The sequence below is a fragment of the Notolepis coatsorum genome (genome assembly GCF_963971535.1).
Source record: "Notolepis coatsorum genome assembly, chromosome: 7".
NCBI classification, from domain to species: Eukaryota; Metazoa; Chordata; class Actinopteri; order Aulopiformes; family Paralepididae; genus Notolepis; species Notolepis coatsorum.
In genome coordinates, this window is record NC_140171.1 from 7,846,257 (window position 1) to 7,864,831 (window position 18,575).

At 43.5% G+C, this 18,575-nt stretch overlaps 1 protein-coding gene across 1 annotated transcript; it reads left to right on the forward strand.

Annotated features, from left to right (window-relative positions):
* The first annotated feature begins 7,661 nt into the window (after positions 1 to 7,661).
* LOC311231500 (uncharacterized protein) lies at positions 7,662 to 17,749 on the forward strand. Its single transcript, XM_084318108.1, has 3 exons — positions 7,662 to 7,799; positions 14,817 to 15,699; positions 16,759 to 17,749. Exons 2-3 carry the CDS (start codon positions 14,937 to 14,939, stop codon positions 17,739 to 17,741), a joined length of 1,746 nt encoding a protein of 581 aa, XP_084174234.1. The 5' UTR covers positions 7,662 to 7,799; positions 14,817 to 14,936; the 3' UTR covers positions 17,742 to 17,749.
* The last annotated feature ends 826 nt before the right edge of the window (positions 17,750 to 18,575 follow it).

An 18,575-nucleotide genomic window follows, 5' to 3' on the forward strand; every position in this document is an offset into this window, starting at 1 on the left:
TCTAATTGTCTCTTTGGTTTGTGGCTGTTTGGTCCATTGCTCGGATCAGCTAGGCCCGATCAGAGCTTTCTTCTTCCGGTGCGGTTCTCTCGTTGTTGTCTTGGTTTCCAGGCCAACACGCGTTCTCTCTAGTGGTCCGTGGTCTGGTTGTCACGGCAACCTTGCTTTCGGATCCTGGGAGGTTTGGGAGCGCTTGGTTCTTTCATCTACCCTCGGTGGAGTCTGGATCCCCTGCTGCGAGGCGATTTCATCCGTCATCGGGTCTCAGTCCCTCTGTGTCACGGCTTGGCTCTGCAGTAGCCGGCTTGGCGAGTCTCCCTCTGTGGGGGAGGTTTTCAGCGCTCTCAGGTCTGTCTCTCAGTCTCCAGGTTCCCTGCTGGCTGTGTCTCAGGCTCTGCTCTCGAGTTCTGTGTGGCTCGCCTCTCAGGGGTCCGTCCCCTGTGTGTCTCCGGGTCTGTGTCAGCGCTTCCCCAGGTCCCTTCTGGGTGTGAGTCTCCTGAGTGTGTCGCCATCAGCCCTTTTTATCAGAGAGAGAGAGAGAGAGAGAGAGAGAGAGGGGGGGGGAAGAGAGAGCGAGTCCCTGCCTGCCTTATTTTGGTCACATTCCAGCAGAAACTTGTCTGCTGGTGTCCTGTGACCACATGTTTCGCTGACACAACCGTTTGGGTCCTGTGACCACGGTTTCACAGTTTGAATCTTGCTGACACTTCACTTGATGAGAGGATTAGTTTTTCCCTGAGTAACATCCTCATGCTTGTGACAAAAATGTTTTCATAGTCTATGGGGAGACAGACTGGCTCTTGATGCATAGATAATAAAACATGAGCTATTTCCATCTACAACTCTTTACCATTCTGTAATTGCATTTTAGAATACTAAGATAATTCTTTATTGTCTAGCCAGTGACTCACTGTCTTGTCTTCAGTTGGGTCCACTTTTTACTTTATTTGATTGAACTATATCCTTAAGGTCTAAAAACCGTCTAGTCTAACTATTAGAGTTAATGTGTAACTGGTGGCATTCTACTGTGTAAGGGGAGATTTTCCAAATAGTCTGTGTCACCTTTCTGACCTCTGGGTCTTCGTCAGCAGCTGCCGTGTTGTAACCTGAAATTCCTTCCTTAGGGTAAATATGACCTTTTTGATCTCAACGGTTATTCTGAGTTTGGTTCCTGTTTTCAACGATAATGATCTCCTCCTTTATCTCTTACCACTTACTTTAAACAAACCTCGCTTCCTGCCAGCTGGCCGGGTGAGGGGCCACTGTCTCTCAACCTCTTTAGCCTGGGGCCACAGAGATAACTTCACATGGTGTACTCTAAATGGCCCTTCTATCAATCAGCATTTGTCTTTCTAATCATTTTCCTTGTACATTTCACTTGCATTTATTCATGTTTTCATTTAGAAATATACGACACCTACTAGCATGTAGAGCATTGTTAGTATTTACATTAGAGCACAACTTAAGAGGATCAAATCAAATCAAATTTATTTATAAGGCCCAACAACACACGTTAATGTCCCCATGGGCCGTACAGGTCTTCTTTAAACAAGTCAAGAAGAAAACATAACAATAAGTCAAGAACAGAACAAGGACACCATAAGGTCCAACAAATTTAAGATAAATGCAAATATGTGAAAGAATGCAAGCACTCCCAGACATACCCCACGCGAAGGTAAGGAAAAACTCACTAAAACCTAACAATAGGTAAAAATGCTCCACAGGCAGTAACAGTAAGTTACACTGGAGCGTAACAGTAAGAAGCATTTTGTATGAAAGTATTCTGTACTTCTGTATGACAACTATTAAAGAAACTTGAGAAACTTGTGGAGGAGAGAAACCATAGAAGGGCCATTCAAGGGGGGATCTCCCTTCTTAGATGTCGGTGATAGTAGTGTTGCAGACGGACAGTTGGTAAGCATGCACTCAAGTGTGTAGTGAAACACAGATGAGTGCATGCAATAGCAACTGAACATTTTGAAAGATTAAAGATAGAGCTGATAGCGATAGCAACTGAACATTTTGAAAGATTGAAGATAGAGCTGATAGCGAATCTATTTGAGGCACAGGGGCGGCGCAGAGAGGGTCGCGTCCTCCCCGTCTTAATCACGGGACATTCAACACTCCAGTCATTGCTCAGGGACAGCCGGAGACAGGGAGATGTAGAGCATTGTGCTAGTCTGATACACAAGCTTGAGACGTGACGGCCCCCTTACTACTCTGACGTCACTCAGGAAGAAAACACCGGTCAGGTTAGCAGCATTGGCACTAGACTGTATCGTGTCGTCCCTGTAAGATACTTGTATTAAATACCCATCTACGCTCACCTGCCTACCTCTCGTTCTTTCTACACTAACCTTACCAGTTTACTGCTTGGAGTGCTAACTCGCTTCAGAGAGGAACCGGTGGCATTCATGGGTGACATTCAAGCCATGTTCCACCAGGTGAAGGTCGCTGAGGAAGACAGGGATTTTCTGCGCTTCCTCTGGTGGCCAGAGGGAGATGTCACTAGGGACCTTGAGGAGTACAGGATGACTGTGCACCTGTTTGGCGCTGCATCATCTCCTAGTTGCGCAAGCTATGCCCTGAGGAAAACTGCTGATGATAATCAGGCTGAGTTCTCAGCTGAAGTCACTCAATCTGTCAAGCAGAATTTCTATGTGGATGACTGTTTGAAGAGCTCAGCAACTGAAGAAGAAGCTATCCAGATGATAATCGTGGGGCGGCGTGGCTCAGGGGTAGAGCGGGTTGTCCAATGATCGAAGGGTTGGTGGTTCGAATCCCGCTCAAGCCCATGTCCATCCCACTGCCGTTGTGTCCTTGGGCAAGACACTTAACCAACTTGCCTCGTATGAATGTGTATGCATGTGAATGAATGTTGGTGGTGGTCGGAGGGGCCGTAGGCGATGATTATTCGCCACGCTTCCGTGAGTCTGCCTCAGGGCAGCTCTGGCTGCAATTGTAGCTTACCACCACCGGTATGACTGTGTATGAACGAATAATGGACTCTGTGAAGCGCTCTGGGTCTCATGAAGAGCGCTATATAAATCCAAGTCATTATTATTATTATTTTTATTATAATGGATCTTATTGTTCTGTGTCGCAAGGGGGGCTTCATCTTGGAGAAGTGGATCAGCAACAGTCGTGGTGTTTTACAGTCCATCGTAGCAGAGCAAAGGGCCAAGGATCTAAAGGAGTTGGATCTGGACAGAGACAAACTTCCAATGGAAAGGGCTCTTGGCTTACTATGGTGTGTGGAGACGGACTCTTTCAGGTTCAAGATCGAGTTGAAACAACAGTTCTCTCCATGGACCAGCATGTTTCAATGCTCATTCTCAAGCATGTACACCAGAATCTGGGACATGGTGGAAGGACTCACACACTGTCCAAAGTGAGGAAGAGATTTTGGATCACCAACACCCATGCTGCTGTTAGGAAGATCATCGCTGAATGCAGCTTTTGCAAACGCTACAATATTGGAGTAGTGGAGCAAAAGATGGCAGATCTTCCAGCAGACAGAATCCTTCCTGACCTACCACCTTTTACCAACACAGGGGTAGATTACTTTACACCAGTCGAAGTGAAGAAAGGAAGATCAACCTGTAAGAGGTACGGAGTCATATTTACCTGTATGGCAAGCAGGGCCATCCATCTGGAGGTAGCGGTGTCATTGGACACAGACGCATGCATCAACGCTTTGAGGCGTTTTATCAGCAGGAGAGGACAAGTGGCGCACTTACGGTCTGATAATGGTACCAATTTTATTGGGTCAGAACGAGAACTGAAGGAGGCTCTGGCCATTTTGAATCAAGACAAGATTCATGGAGTTCTGGGACAAGTTGGAATCCGTTGGAGCTTTAATCCACCAGCAGGTTCACATCACGGTGGCGTCTGGGAACGGATGATCCGCCTGTTGAGAAGGGTTCTCAGTTCTGTCCTACGTCAGCAGAGGTTGGATGATGATGGACTTCATACAGTGTTCTGCGAAGTGGAGGCCATTTTGAATGACCGTCCAATAACCAAACTCTCGGATGATCCCAACGACCTGGAGCCACTTACACCGAACCATCTTCTTCTCTTGAAGGGTAAACCAGCTTTACCACCTGGAGTGTTCGATCCACATGACCAGTATGTAAGAAGACGATGGCGACAAGTACAGTATCTCTCAGATATTTTCTGGAAAAGAGGAGTACGTGAGTACGTGCCCTTGCTTCAAGAGAGGCAAAAGTGGAACCAGAGGAAAAGGAGTTTGGCAGCTGGAGATATTGTGGTCATCATGGACTCTTGAGCTTCTCGTGGGTCCTGGCCACTTGGCAGGGTTCTGGAGGTCTTTCCAGACAAACAAGGTCTGGTGCGTTCTGTGAAATTGCAGACTAAAAGTAGCACCATTGTAAGGCCAGTGACAAAACTGTGTTTGGTTCATGAAATGTAGATGCACTTAATCCATAACATGTTTTTTTTTTTTTTTTTTGAATTGTTATGCCTGCCTGCCTTAACAATTAGGGGCCGGTGTGTAATGGCTGAAATGGATTTAATGTGCAGTGGATTTATGTGACCAGGGGGTGGCGCTTCTTTTATATAAGCGCCAGGTACGCGTCTATTCTTTCCCCACTACATTTCCAGTTCCGCGTTCGCGTTCTGCGATCTGATTGCCACGGACGTTTCTGGTGCGATCTGATTGGCCACTGACGTTTCTGGTCATGTGACATGTGCGCCCAATCGCGTGACGCGCCCATTTCCGCCTCGAGCAGCAGCAAACTACCTAACGCCTAGTTTATCACTGGTTAAGCTTAGGCGACTCTTTCGAAGTTGGTTAAGGTTAGAGTTTGGAATCAGGGCTGGTGTTCTATCGCCCTGCTCTAAGACAAACTCTAACCTTAACCAACTTCGTAAGAGTGCCTAAGCTTAACCGGCGAAAGAACTTGCCATCACACGATTGGCGCGACCAGAAACGTCAGTGGCCAATCAGAGCACAGAAGGCGAACGCGGAACTGGAAATGTAGTGGGGAAAGAATTCAGGCGTCAGGTACGCCTGAATACTTTGGGCAGCCGAAGAGTGTTTCCGCGTCTCTGATTGGCCAGGTCATTTCTGGTCATGTGACATGTGCGCCCAATCGTGGGACCGCAAGTTTCTACACTGGTTAGGCTTAGGCGCTCGTTCGGAGTTGGTTAAGGTTAGAGTTTGTCTTAGAGCATGGCGATAGAACGCCTGCCCTGATTCCGACGGTTAAGCTTAGGCACTCTTTCGAAGTTGGTTAAGGTTAGAGTTTGTCTTAGAGCATGGCGATAGAACGCCTGCCCTGATTCCGACGGTTAAGCTTAGGCACTCTTTCGAAGTTGGTTAAGGTTAGAGTTTGTCTTAGAGCATGGCGATAGAACGCCAGGTAGTTTGCAGGCTGTTAGACCCGGAAATAGGCGCAGAACTTGCTGTCCCACGATTGGCGCACATGTCACATGACCTGGCCAATCAGAGCGCAAAACTCGAACGCGGAAGCACTCTTCGGCTGCCCAAAGTATTCACGCGTCAGGTACACACCTGTAGGAGGAAGGAGTTTGACCCGGAAGGGCAATGGTTTTTGACCGCACCACGCATCACGCACCACGCAGGTTAACGCAGGTCACAGGCCGCAGGGCAAAATGTTTGTAGGTAATTAGTAGGGCTGACCTTTGAAGCTTTTTTTGGCAATCGAAGCTTCGGGGCCGAGCTTCGATTTTAATTCGAAGCTTCGATTTTTTTTTTTTTTTTTTTTTATCTTATGTTGTGGGACTTGTACAGCACTTTCGTAAACGTTGTTGTTTTTAAATGTGCTCTATAAATAAAGTGGGTTGGATTAATTAATTAAGTAGCCCCTTTCGTGACTGTGACACAGCCAACACGGCTGTGTGATTTAATTCAAGGTGGATCGCTGTTGTCGTTTGAACAACTTCAGATTTCATGGGAACTACCAATCCCCCAAATCAAGAATGTTTAAGATGAATGAAGTAAGATTTTGATTATTTGAAATATGGCCTGTGTAGACTAAACTATGCACAGAATTATGTCAGTCTACAAGGTCCGGATTCTACATGGTCCGGCAATGTAGACCTTGTAGACTCCACTACAGACCAATTATCAGTGAATGTTCATGCATTTTTAAGAAGGGCAACTTCCACAAAAAAACAAAGAACTCACCAAAACATCTCAGTAGCACCTTATCTAAATGTTATATTTCATATATGGAGATTCATATTTATTTATGTATTGCATGCATTTCTACATTTTATTTCCTATTTTGTTTATTCATCCCAGTATCTTTCTTTCTTATGTGTGGAATTCTACAAGGTGCGCGCACACACACACACACACACACACCTACACACACACCTACACACACACACACTTACATTTAGTCATTTAGCTGACGCTTTTATCCAAAGCGACTTACAAGTTCTGTACGACAAGACAGCAAGAAGGGTACAACTCTATCAGCTGAGTAACAATGTTCATCAAAGTGTTGTGTGTTACAGTGTAGGTTAGTTTATTAGGACAAGTGCATGACAGTAAGGTTAGTCACGGTTAGATTTTTTTTTTTTTTTTTTTTCATTTCAGATAATGGTTGAAGAAGTGAGTCTTTAGTCGACGGCGAAAGATTGGACGGGATTCGGCTGTCCTAACTGGGATAGGTCGTTCACACACACACACACACACACACACACACACACACACACACACACACACACACACACCTACACACACACACAAATCGAAGTAAAAAAATAAAATTTTGAAAAAAAAAATGAACTTTTTTTTTTTTTTTTTTTAACTTCGATTTTTTTTTAATGTTCGAAGCTTGTGCCATCGGATCGAACGTTCGAAGCTTCGAAGCATTTAAGACAGCCCTAGTAATTAGTTATTGTATTCATTATTATTTAATCAGTTTAAGGAACAAAAGCCAATATATCCTGTTTGCACCAGAAGCAAATAAATATCATTTTCCAAGAAGACCTGCCTGCATTGCATCATTGGGACATGGGACGGTTTGGTATCAGACCAAACAAATAGAACGGCGCGTCAGCCAGGTCCATCTACGACGGGATCAAATTGCTCAGTAGCTCCGTATAAGACGGGAGCTCCTTTAATAGACACTTTAAACACTTTTTAACACTACACCACATTTGATCTATTTAGTACTAAAATATCTGCACTACATCTCTACTCATTTTTGCATTTAAAAAAATTTGCATTCTGCACTTCATTGGTTGCATTTTGTACTTTAATTCGTACTTTAGTTGTATACACTGTACAGCACAATCTCATGGGGCTCATACGGAACCAAGCAATTTTCACTGTAATGTACATGTGACCAATAAAGCAGAACTTGAACATAAACGGCAGGCTAGACTTGATTGATTGATTGATTGATTGATTGATTGAACATTTTATTAACAGATTGCAGAATGGGTACAATACAGTACAGCTCAATACACACAATTGTTAAGGGGATGCAGACCAGAGAAAGACTTTCGTCTTGTTTACACCAGGGTCCCCTATTTTCAATTCATAGTCACTTTGCTACTGACTTTTATTTTGAAAGGAGAGATTTCAACCGAATCAAGTTTCTTCCAGTTCAAAGTTTAACATTGAATGATCTCCTGTCGTCGCTTCCACTGCCTGGAGGTATGGCTATATTATTATTATATGGCTCTAGCAGTCTAGCTCAAGCCACGCAAATATATCTATGTCCTGCATTCTCCCCGAAGAAAACGCCAAAGAAATGGTTTAACAGCTAACCTGGTTCACAACCGGCGTTTTATTAATAGTAAGGTTGTATTCGTAGTATTCTCGTAGAGTTTTTTTTGCCGGGGGGCACAGTTCATGGCCTCGGTTGTCATAATAATTGATTGATAATTGATAATCACTGATAATCATTGATCATCATTGATAATCACCTGCTAATTTGATTACAATCACCTGCTGTTTGCGACCAATGTGTCTGCGATCGAATACTATGAATATCCTGATGTCTTCAAACTGTTTTGTATCTCTACACAGCAGTGGAAGTGAGAATCGTAGCTCAAATCCTAACGTTGATTTTAATTCGATCCCAAGTGAACAGCTTATTATTGCACATTCATGTTGAGTCATTCATCTATTCTAAATGAATCAAACCCTTTGGGTTTTCTGGATTTTCAAGCTTTTGTCTGAAATTGAACTCCCCGAGATTCCTGGCTCACAAGCAATGTTTGATTAATTGATTGAAAACTTTATTAACAGATTGCAGAATGGGTACAATACAGTACAGCTCAATACACACAATTGTTAAGGGGATGCAGACCAGAGAAAGACTTTCGTCTTGTTTACATCAGGGTCCCCCATTTTCAATTCATCAGGACATATATGACATACATGACATACAGATAGTCAGTACTGCTACATCTATACATTTATGACATACCAGATTTGCAAATACAGTACTGTTTGTGATACAAAAGGAGTCAAGAAAAGGGAGTACATACATTTGACGTAGAAACTGTACATTGGAGGAGGTTGGGTGGGGTTGTGTGGGGGGGGGGTTGGGTACATTGGGATATTGACAACCATACTGGGTAATTTACATTGGAGGTGGTTGGGGGGGCGGGAGAAACACTGTATAAACAAGCAAAACTGTACATTGGGGGGGGGGGGGGGGGGGGGGGAGACACTGTACAAACAAGCAAATTGTACATTGGACTATTGACAACCATACTAGGTAAATGACTGTACATTGGAGGGGGTTGTGTTAGGACATTTACAGGGTCCAGTTTTGAATTGCAGTCTCCCGTAGGTGTCCCTTGAGATTGGTTTTGAAAGTGGGTAGTGATCCACATTCCTTTACAGCTTTGGGTAGGGCGTTCCACATTGATGTGGCATAATTGCAAAACGTGTTTAGTCCCTTATTTGAGCCGAATCTGGGTTTAACATGATTTGTGTGTCACGTGTGACTAGTGAATTATAATAATAAATTGTATTTGTATTGCACCTTTCATTCACTATAGGATCCCAAAGTGCTACAGGGTTAAAACAGTTAAAAAAAATAAAACAATTATTAATAATAATAGAATAAAATACAGAATAAAAATTAAAAAGAAAATGGAACATAGTTAAAAACATAGTATAAACAGACAATTAAAGACAACAGCACAAGAAGAAAAAGCTAGCAATCAAAGGCCTTTTGAAATAGATAGGTTTTCAGGCCTGCTTTAAAAGAGGCCAGGCTCTGTGGTGCCCTGGCCTCAGCTGGATGGGGAGGCTGTTCCACAGGCGTGGTGCAGCCGTGCAGAAGGCTCGGTCCCCCATGGTGCAGAGCCGGGTATTGGGGACCCGAAGGAGCAGGCTACCTGCGGATCTGAGGGTACGGGTGGGGGATTGTGGAGTGATGAGTTCCTGTAGGTACTGGGGGTGCCTGTCCGTTTATGCAGTTATGGGTGAGCATCAGGATTTTGTAGTTGATCCGGGATGAGACGGGGAGCCAGTGTATAGTGAGTGGAGGATGGGGGTTATGTGCTCGTGTTTACGGACTCTCATCAGGATGCTGGCAGCGCTGTTTTGGATGTATTGCAGCTTTTGGATGCTCTTGCCAGGAATCCCGATGAAGAGTCCGTTACAGTAGTCCAGTCTTGAGGAGACAAAGGCATGGATAAGCTTCTCTGCATCTGACAGGGTTAAAGTGGTACGGAGTGAAAGGTTTTTTTTTGTATGCTGTTCATGTGCCTTTAGTCTACAAGCTACTTTGATAATGTAGGGAAGCCATCACTGTTTTTTCACTCCATTGTTACTACTTGACTGGGTGTAATAGGCTGGTTAAAGAGAAGAATGGGCAGCCATGGTCATTTCAGCCAACTCAAACTATTCTGATCTTTCTGTGTGTTTTGCTTTTGGAGTCTGTTGTTGTTGAGGTGTGTTGAAATATCAGTACATCAACCAGAGACACAGCAGCCATATGAGGTGTGTTAAAATCAACTGTTGGGTACCTAAAACAATGCTGATTTATTTTGCATCGAATCTCTCACATGTCCAAAAACTCAAGTTTTGCACACATTCATTTAAGTTTGAGAGTAAGTGAATTTGAATATGGTCACTCACCAGTGATGTCATCAGGAACATTGAATCATCTTGGTCTGTTAATTACAGCACTATGATGTAGATAAGAAAAATAGCAATACTTAATCTTTATGAGGACTGCTACCTTATCATTTCATTGAGCTGTGATTAACACTATGGTGTCCGTTCACGAGTATATACGTGTTTCGATTCCATGCGTTGTGGTCCAGAGCCACGAGTATACTCGTGACGAGTTGTTATTGTTTTATTCCATATTTATAACGCTTATTAGGTCCCCGATCCACTTGCAGGATCTTTCCACATATTTGATTTTCGAAACATGCAGTACCGGCCAGATCCGCTTAGGGGCGCCATCGCTCCACTGCAGTATCATTGATGGGATTTTAAAGAAAATTTCTTTTACAGTCTGTGGGCGGATCATATGAGCCTCGGTTCCAAACAAAGACCCTCCATCTTTGATCAGCTTGCCGAACGTATTTTTCAGCGTGGAATAATGGGATTTATGATTAGCCAATGTACATATCGATCTACCAGAATCCGATGACTGGTGAGGAAATGCTGCCGGCGATCACATGGCCTGACGGTAGGATAATATTACCCCAAATTACAGACATTGGCTACCTGAACGCACACTCTATTGCTAATCAATAATACTGATCGGCGTTCCCCGCCGCCCCCATTTCATCCATAGATGCTCTGTAATAGTCCGGATGCTACGCAGTTTGTTTTATTTCATTCGTATATATACAGCAGAAATGGCGTTTGATATAACGGCGCCAACGTTTAGCCTTTTTTGCAGCATCCTGAAGAAAAGCCTTGATGAAAAGCGCGATAAACCTTATATTCACGACGCTATAAAATGACAACCAACCGATGGATTTTTATTTTCTTTAAGCCATTATGAAGGCACGGTTTATGCACTCAAGTGACAATGAGAATGGACAGATAGCAATACTATAAATGATATAGCTCTTAGAAAGTACATCGGTTTGTTTACAATCCTCTGTCCTCTGAGGCCTAAATCGCTGCAAGACTGCGGTCGCCATAGTGTTAACGCAACACGAGGATGCAATGTCCCCAATGACATCACTGGTGGTCATATTCAAACTCATTTACTCTCAATAACTGCCAACGTTTTTGGATGTGTGTGAGATTATGTGCAAAATGAAAAACACGTTATTTATATATATATATATATATATATATATATATATATTGTAAATTGAGTCTCTTACTAAATGTATATTATATCTGAGGAAAATATTGATATCTCCAACAGTCTAATCTTTTTCGTTATGCCTTTGCCTAGGATGCATTGCCCAGTTGCCTAGCAACGGTGTCCTCATGATGACTTTTATCCACTTTGAACGCCCAGCGTAATCGGGTACGCGACTTCCCATGTCGAGACCACAAACTCACGAGTTTCATTGGAAGGCAGAAATACACGAGCAATCATAGAGTGTGTTCACCATGAGATGCACCCCCCCCCCTGGTACGCCTCATAAACAGAACCGCCAGGTTAGAGTTTATAAAGGAAAACCTGTAGAATTCTGGAACAAAGGGTAGAGCCATATGAAATCCGTTAAATTTTTTTTCCAAATTCCATTTTATTTTTTTCCAAATTCCGTTTCTTCCGTTTTAATATTTCAGAATTCTGTATTTTGCTTTGTACACTCATTTTACCATCAGAAATAGTGTCTAATAAGTGGGAATGAATAAATGTCCACAATTTAATAAGATATAACAGTCCATGAATAGGGCTGTCTTAAATACTTCGAAGCTTTGTTCGATGGGCATGGGATTTGAATATGAAAATAAAATTCGATTATTTTAAAAAAAGAAAAAAATGATATATATATATATATTTTTTTTTTTTTTGTTGCAAAATCAACTCTGCCTCTCTTTGTTAACTACAACAAGCAATGCTGTTTGTTATTTAAGATGAGGTCGGACTCGTCACTGACAGATTTGTGTTCATTGTGCTGCTTTTATAAAGCCTCAAATGACGGCTTACAATATTTCATGAAAGCAAAGTGTTTTGTTTGTCTACGATTTTAAAAGGTTTAAACTTTACAGCACTGACAAAGTTGAACAAAGTGCTGTACAAGTCCCACAACATAAAAAAATATAATAATAATATATATATTTTTTTACAGTTGATTCCATTTGTATTGCTCAATTCCGCGATTCCGTGAACGCTGATTTCATATGGTCTAACAAAGGGTTATGACCAGATGGGACAAAGATCAACCTGTACCAGAGTGATGGAAAGAGGAACGTGTGGAGAGGAAAAAAAGGAACGGCTCATCTAATGATCTATTCTAAAGCATATCACCTTATCTGTCAAACACGGTGGAGGTGGCTTTATGGCTTGCATGCATTAACCTAATGCAAATAATCGTTCAACATCTTTACATCAGACATTAACCGCAGACTGTGCCAAGTGAGATACCGGAAGTGGGCAGGATAGTGCCTTTGAAATAGAGTAGTACAAGTAGGAAGTAAGTCCTTTATAGTATTTTAAGCAAAAAATGCACAGTGCTTTAAGTTAATGGTCGGCTCCACTCCACTCTGATTATTGAATCCATATATCGTTAAGAGAAAAAAAGTAGAATCAAGAGAATCAAGAATCGAGAGGTTTATTTGTCACATACATACCAGGGCATACAGTGAAATGCGGGTGGTCTTGCCCGCATTGATTGTGCAAATACAATAATAAAATAGGCATCGAAAAAATAAAATAGATAAGACACAATATATGCATGGTAAAAAAGACATGCTCGGTTCCTGAGAAACTGGTTCTTATGTACACTACTATGCAATATACAGTATACAATTTACAGTGTTAACTCTTTGTATATTATATTGTGCAAAATACAATAATAAAATAGAATAAAATAGGCATAGAAAAAAAGAAATAGATAAGACAAGATATGCATGGAAAAAAAGACATGCTAGGTTCCTGAGAACTGGTTCTTATGTACACTACTATGCAATATACAATTTACAGTGTTAACTCTTACTGTATCTATACTATACAGTACCTCCTTCTTTTAAAGTGTTTCTAAAGATTCAATTTTTTTTTAAGTGACATTTTGTTTTAGAGTGATTTATATATCTTTTTAAACAAGTATATTGTTTTATTGCTATTTCTTTTCTTAGGGCACATAGTATTCACTGACCGTGAGGAACACATGAGGTCTTAGGGGACATCAGAGTATTCACTGACCACGAGGTCTTAGGGCACATCAGAGTATTCACTGACCACGAGGTCTTAGGGCACATCAGAGTATTCACTGACCACGAGGTCTTAGGGCACATCAGAGTATTCACTGACCACAAGGTCTTAGGGCACATCAGAGTATTCACTGACCACAAGGTCTTAGGGCACATCAGAGTATTCACTGACCACGAGGACTTAGGGCACATCAGAGTATTCACTGACCACAAGGTCTTAGGGCACATCAGAGTATTCACTGACCACTAGGTCTTAGGGCACATCAGAGTATTCACTGACCACGAGGTCTTAGGGCACATCAGAGTATTAACTGACCACAAGGTCTTAGGGCACATCAGAGTATTCACTGACCACAAGGTCTTAGGGCACATCAGAGTATTCACTGACCACAAGGTCTTAGGGCACATCAGAGTATTCACTGACCACGAGGTCTTAGGGCACATCAGAGTATTCACTGACCACGAGGTCTTAGGGCACATCAGAGTATTCACTGACCACGAGGTCTTAGGGCACATCAGAGTATTCACTGACCACGAGGTCTTAGGGCACATCAGAGTATTTACTGACCACGAGGTCTTATGGCACATCAGAGTATTCATTGTGTATCTTCTTCACAGCAAACACACTACTATTTCATCACCAGCTGATTCCAAATGTTGCATGGGAGAAAGAAAAAGTGCTAATCCTTTTGAAATAGCTTGACCACTGGAGGGCAGTGATTTAAAGATGATTTATTCAGTCAATTAGCCAAATCCATATAGGCTATAATAACCAGATTAAGAGGAAGCCAGGGGGAACGTTGGGCTCTATAGTGCAATCTCTGTAAATCGGGTTATTGGACGGTTGCCCGTTCTGATTATAGCCTTGGGTAAATGATTGAAATGGGAATTTTAATATACACCAATTAATTTACTCTAAGCGAAGATCATATTATTGAGTGCCTTTAGCCAGTATCTAAAATCCTGATATTGTTACGCTTTCCAGAAGGTGTTCACCTCAAGGACGACCACTCTGTGCAGATGACATTTTGGTGCTTTTTTTGGGGTTGGAAAATTCAGGACCAACACAATCAAATCAGCAAATTAATTAAACAGTTTTCCCCCCTTGATGCACGTGGTTTGATAACTTTTTTGTGGAATCATTTATGTTTCAAGACATTTCATGCACAGACACAATGCCCGGTGTGCAGGCCCCAGTAACCTGTCAAAACACATCAAGTGTGGTTGGCCTAATTAATCTAGCCCCAAGACACTGATTGATTGAATTGATTGAAAACTTTATTAACAGATTGCAGAATGGGTACAGTACAGTACAGCTCAATACATACAATTGTTAAGGGGATGCAGACCAGAGAAAGACTTTCGTCTTGTTTACATCAGGGTCCCCCATTTTCAATTCATCACTACTTACCAGTTTACCACTACATACTTAGGTAGGTCTCTTGGTCACGAGTTTAGGCACATAATTTGTGTCTCTCTTTCTCTCATCATCTTCCAGGAAATATCTTCATTCATTCGATGCCAGTACAGGGCAGCAGTCACGGCCACATCGCTCTATAAAGACCCTTCAGACGAGCCAAGGAGCCGACTGTGTGGCTCCACAGCCCTGAGTTTCATCATGAAAGGCGAGCAGGAGCTGAGGTCTGCGGTAGTTATCAAACGGGAGCGGGACGAGGACGCGTACGGCTGCTGCCTGATAAAAGAGGAGCTGGTGGAGATCTCTATTGAAGCCGAAGCAGAGGACGGAGAGAGGACTACTTGTATGGTCAAAGAGGAAGAGGAGGGTGGGAGGATTACTTGTATGGTCAAAGAGGAAGAGGAGGAAGAGAGGATTACTTGTATGGTCAAAGAGGAAGAGGAGGAAGAGAGGACTACTTGTATGGTCAAAGAGGAAGAGGAGGAAGAGAGGATTACTTGTATGGTCAAAGAGGAAGAGGGCGGCGAGAGGACTACTTGTATGGTCAAACAGGAAGAGGAGGATGAGAGGACTACTTGTATGGTCAAAGAGGAAGAGGAGGAAGAGAGGATTACTTCTTGTATGGTCAAAGAGGAAGAGGACAGTGAGAGGACTACTTGTATGGTCAAAGAGGAAGAGGAGGATGAGAGGACTACTTGTATGGTCAAAGAGGAAGAGGAGGATGAGAGGACTACTTGTATGGTCAAAGAGGAAGAGGAGGATGAGAGGACTACTTGTATGGTCAAAGAGGAAGAGGTGGATGAGAGGACTACTTGTATGGTCAAAGAGGAAGAGGAGGATGAGAGGACTACTTGTATGGTCAAAGAGGAAGAGGAGGATGAGAGGACTACTTGTATGGTCAAAGAGGAAGAGGAGGATGAGAGGACTACTTGTATGGTCAAAGAGGAAGAAGATGATGGTACAGGTAATATCTCTACAACATTTTATTTTTAGATGCAAAGCACCTTTTTGTCCCGGAAATGTCACTCACTCACTCACTCACTCACTCACTCACTCACTCACTCACTCACTCACTCACTCACTCACTCACTCACTCACTCACTCACTCACTCACTCACTCACTCACTCACTCACTCACTCACTCACTCACTCACTCACTGGATAACAGGCAATGTGCTTTCTGTTAGCTTTGCATCTATGACACTGACTGGCTACACATCTTTGTTTCCAACTCGGATTAAATGTTTCCACACCTGAACTTCAGTTGATCATCACTTGTCCTTTTCATTGGTAACGGACGGTAACATGTTGATTGACTTCTGTGTTATTTGTGTGTATGAGGCCTTGCAATAATTCCCAATTTTATTTCAACTCGTAGGATGCTGTGGTTTCCCTAAATCTACAGCAGCAACAATTAGTTTACAATCAACAGAAAAGACGCATACATAATGTTGAAAGTGCCTCCAACTTTAGAGTGAGTCGGAGGTAGGGATGGGTACTGAATTCGGTACTTTTGAGGTACTGAACCGAAACACGTCGGTACTACCGAGTACCGATTCAAGTGAGATACCAAAAAAAAAGAAAAAAATATATATATATTTTTTTATCTTTTTTCTTTTCATGTCAACGTTCACACGCACAATATATGCTTACCTAGGATTTGACTTGATTCAACAACAAAGCAGTCGGAGCAATGGCAAGCCGAAAACTGTCGAAATTGTAGTTATTTGAAGTTTGGTTTTTTTTTTTCACGACTGAGGTAGGTAAATTAAATGTCTTGAGACTAAAGTACAGAAAAAAGGTACCGTTGGGTACCGGTATCGATTCACAGGTACCGGTACCGTATCGGTTCAAATGTGAAAGGTACCCATCCCTAGTCGGAGGTCATTCCAAGTGTTCAATTGCATCAATTGAAAAAGCTGATCTTCCGAGTTTAGAGGTTTGAGGGTTGAAGCCGATATGAAATGTTAAAAGTTCTCTACATTCTTCTGACGCGTCTCCCTTGATTCCTCCCTGATTCCAGATGGAGGTGGTCGGAGTTCCTCTGTGTCGGTGGACCCTGGACGACGTCAAACGCGGCCACAGAAGAAGGACAGCGACGCTGCAGAACCCAGAGGGCGAGGCCGTCGACAGAAAGACATCGTCGGTTCAGAAGAACCTAGTCGACAGAAAGACGGTCGCGTGCCCCTCCGCTGCCCCGACTGCGGGAAGAGCTTCGCCACCGCGGCGACGTTGGCCGCTCACCGCGTCTCGCACGACAACGGGGTCGGGGGGGAGAGAAGACCCTACCGGTGTCCAGGGTGCGACAAGAGCTTCGGCAGCGTGGGGAACAGGAACAAGCACCTCCGCGTGGTCCACGGCACGAGGGAGAGGCCGCACGTCTGCGCCGAGTGCGGCAAGAGCTACATGCGCTCGCACCACCTGCGGGAGCACGAGAAGACCCACGGCGGGAAGAAGCGACAGCAGTGCCCCGTGTGCGGCAAGGGCTTCACCAAGCCGCGCATGCTGCGGGTGCACCGGCGGATGCACGACCTGGAGGCGGACGGCCGGCTCCCGACGCCGGGGGAGAGCGGGGTGACGGCGATGGGCCACCGGAAGGCGCTGCGGTTCCTGGCCACCGGGGAGCTCCACTACTGCGGCGACTGCGGCAAGACCTTCTCCAGCGCCAACTACCTGAAGGTGCACCGGAGGGCGCACACGGGGGAGAACGTCCGCGCGTGTGCCGACTGCGGCAAGAAGTTCACGTCGTCGTCGTCGCTCAGGGAGCACGCGCGCGTCCACGCCGGGGCCAAGGCGCCCCGGTCTCACCGGTGCGCGGACTGCGGGAAGGGGTTCACCAACAAGAGGAGCCTCGTGGCGCACCAGAGCGCCCACTCGGGGGAGACACCGCACCGGTGTCCGGACTGCGGGAAGGGGTTCATGTGGCTGGGAAGCTTGCAGAGGCATCTGCCGGCGCACAGCTTGTTGGGCACTAAGAAGCCTGCTGCTGCGTCGAATACTGTTTGAAATACTTTTTTAAATGCTGGAGTACGGCTGGGGGCGATATGGCCTAGAAATAAAATCCCTGATTTTTTTTTTTTTTTTTATCCGATTTACGATTTTAATCGATTTTTTTCGCTTCAAAAATAGAAACGCCAAGGAAATCATTCAAATAACCTTTGTTTTTATTTGACAAAGAAAAATCATCAAACCAAGATGAATGTCCCTATTATTGGGATTGAAGTGCAAACCTAACTTTCACCAATCTTCACTTAAAAATATATATATTATATATATAATATAAAAGGTTACTCTTGATCAAACAAAGATGAATGTCCCTATTGGGATTAATAGTGCAATAACTTGCTTTTTCACCAAACTTCACTTAAAACAAATAAAAGGTGCCTCTTGATAATAATGAATTTCCCTATTGGGATTAATAAAGTGCAAATCTGACTTTCACCAAACATCACTTTTTGTCAAATAAAAGGTGACTCTTAAAAAAATATATATATATATATATATTTTTTGAAAATCGATTAAAAATTTTCAAAATCGTCCTAAATCATTCATTCGAATTAATCGATCATATCGATTAATCGCCCAGCCCTACGCTGGAGCATATTTGGGATGCAGTAGTGGCTTTTATGCACAGCCAACACACACTGTGCGACCGACCAATGCCAACCAGTTGGTGCCCGAAGCCTTATGAGCAAGTATGAGCCTGACCCTAACTTTGACCTGCAACCCAAAAGTGACCGTCACAGACCCTACATCCCACCTATTGAAATGTATACGATTTGCTTCTATTGGAAATCGACTGTCAGTAATAATAACTGTTAATGAGTTTGAATATGACCG

Excerpts from the sequence above, each read along its gene's own strand:
- LOC311231500 (XM_084318108.1), top strand. The coding sequence starts at position 14,937 with ATGAAAGGCGAGCAGGAGCTGAGGTCTGCGGTAGTTATCAAACGGGAG. Across the intron at positions 15,700-16,758 it reads GGAAGAAGATGATGGTACAG|ATGGAGGTGGTCGGAGTTCC; the intron begins GTAATATCTCTA and ends CCCTGATTCCAG.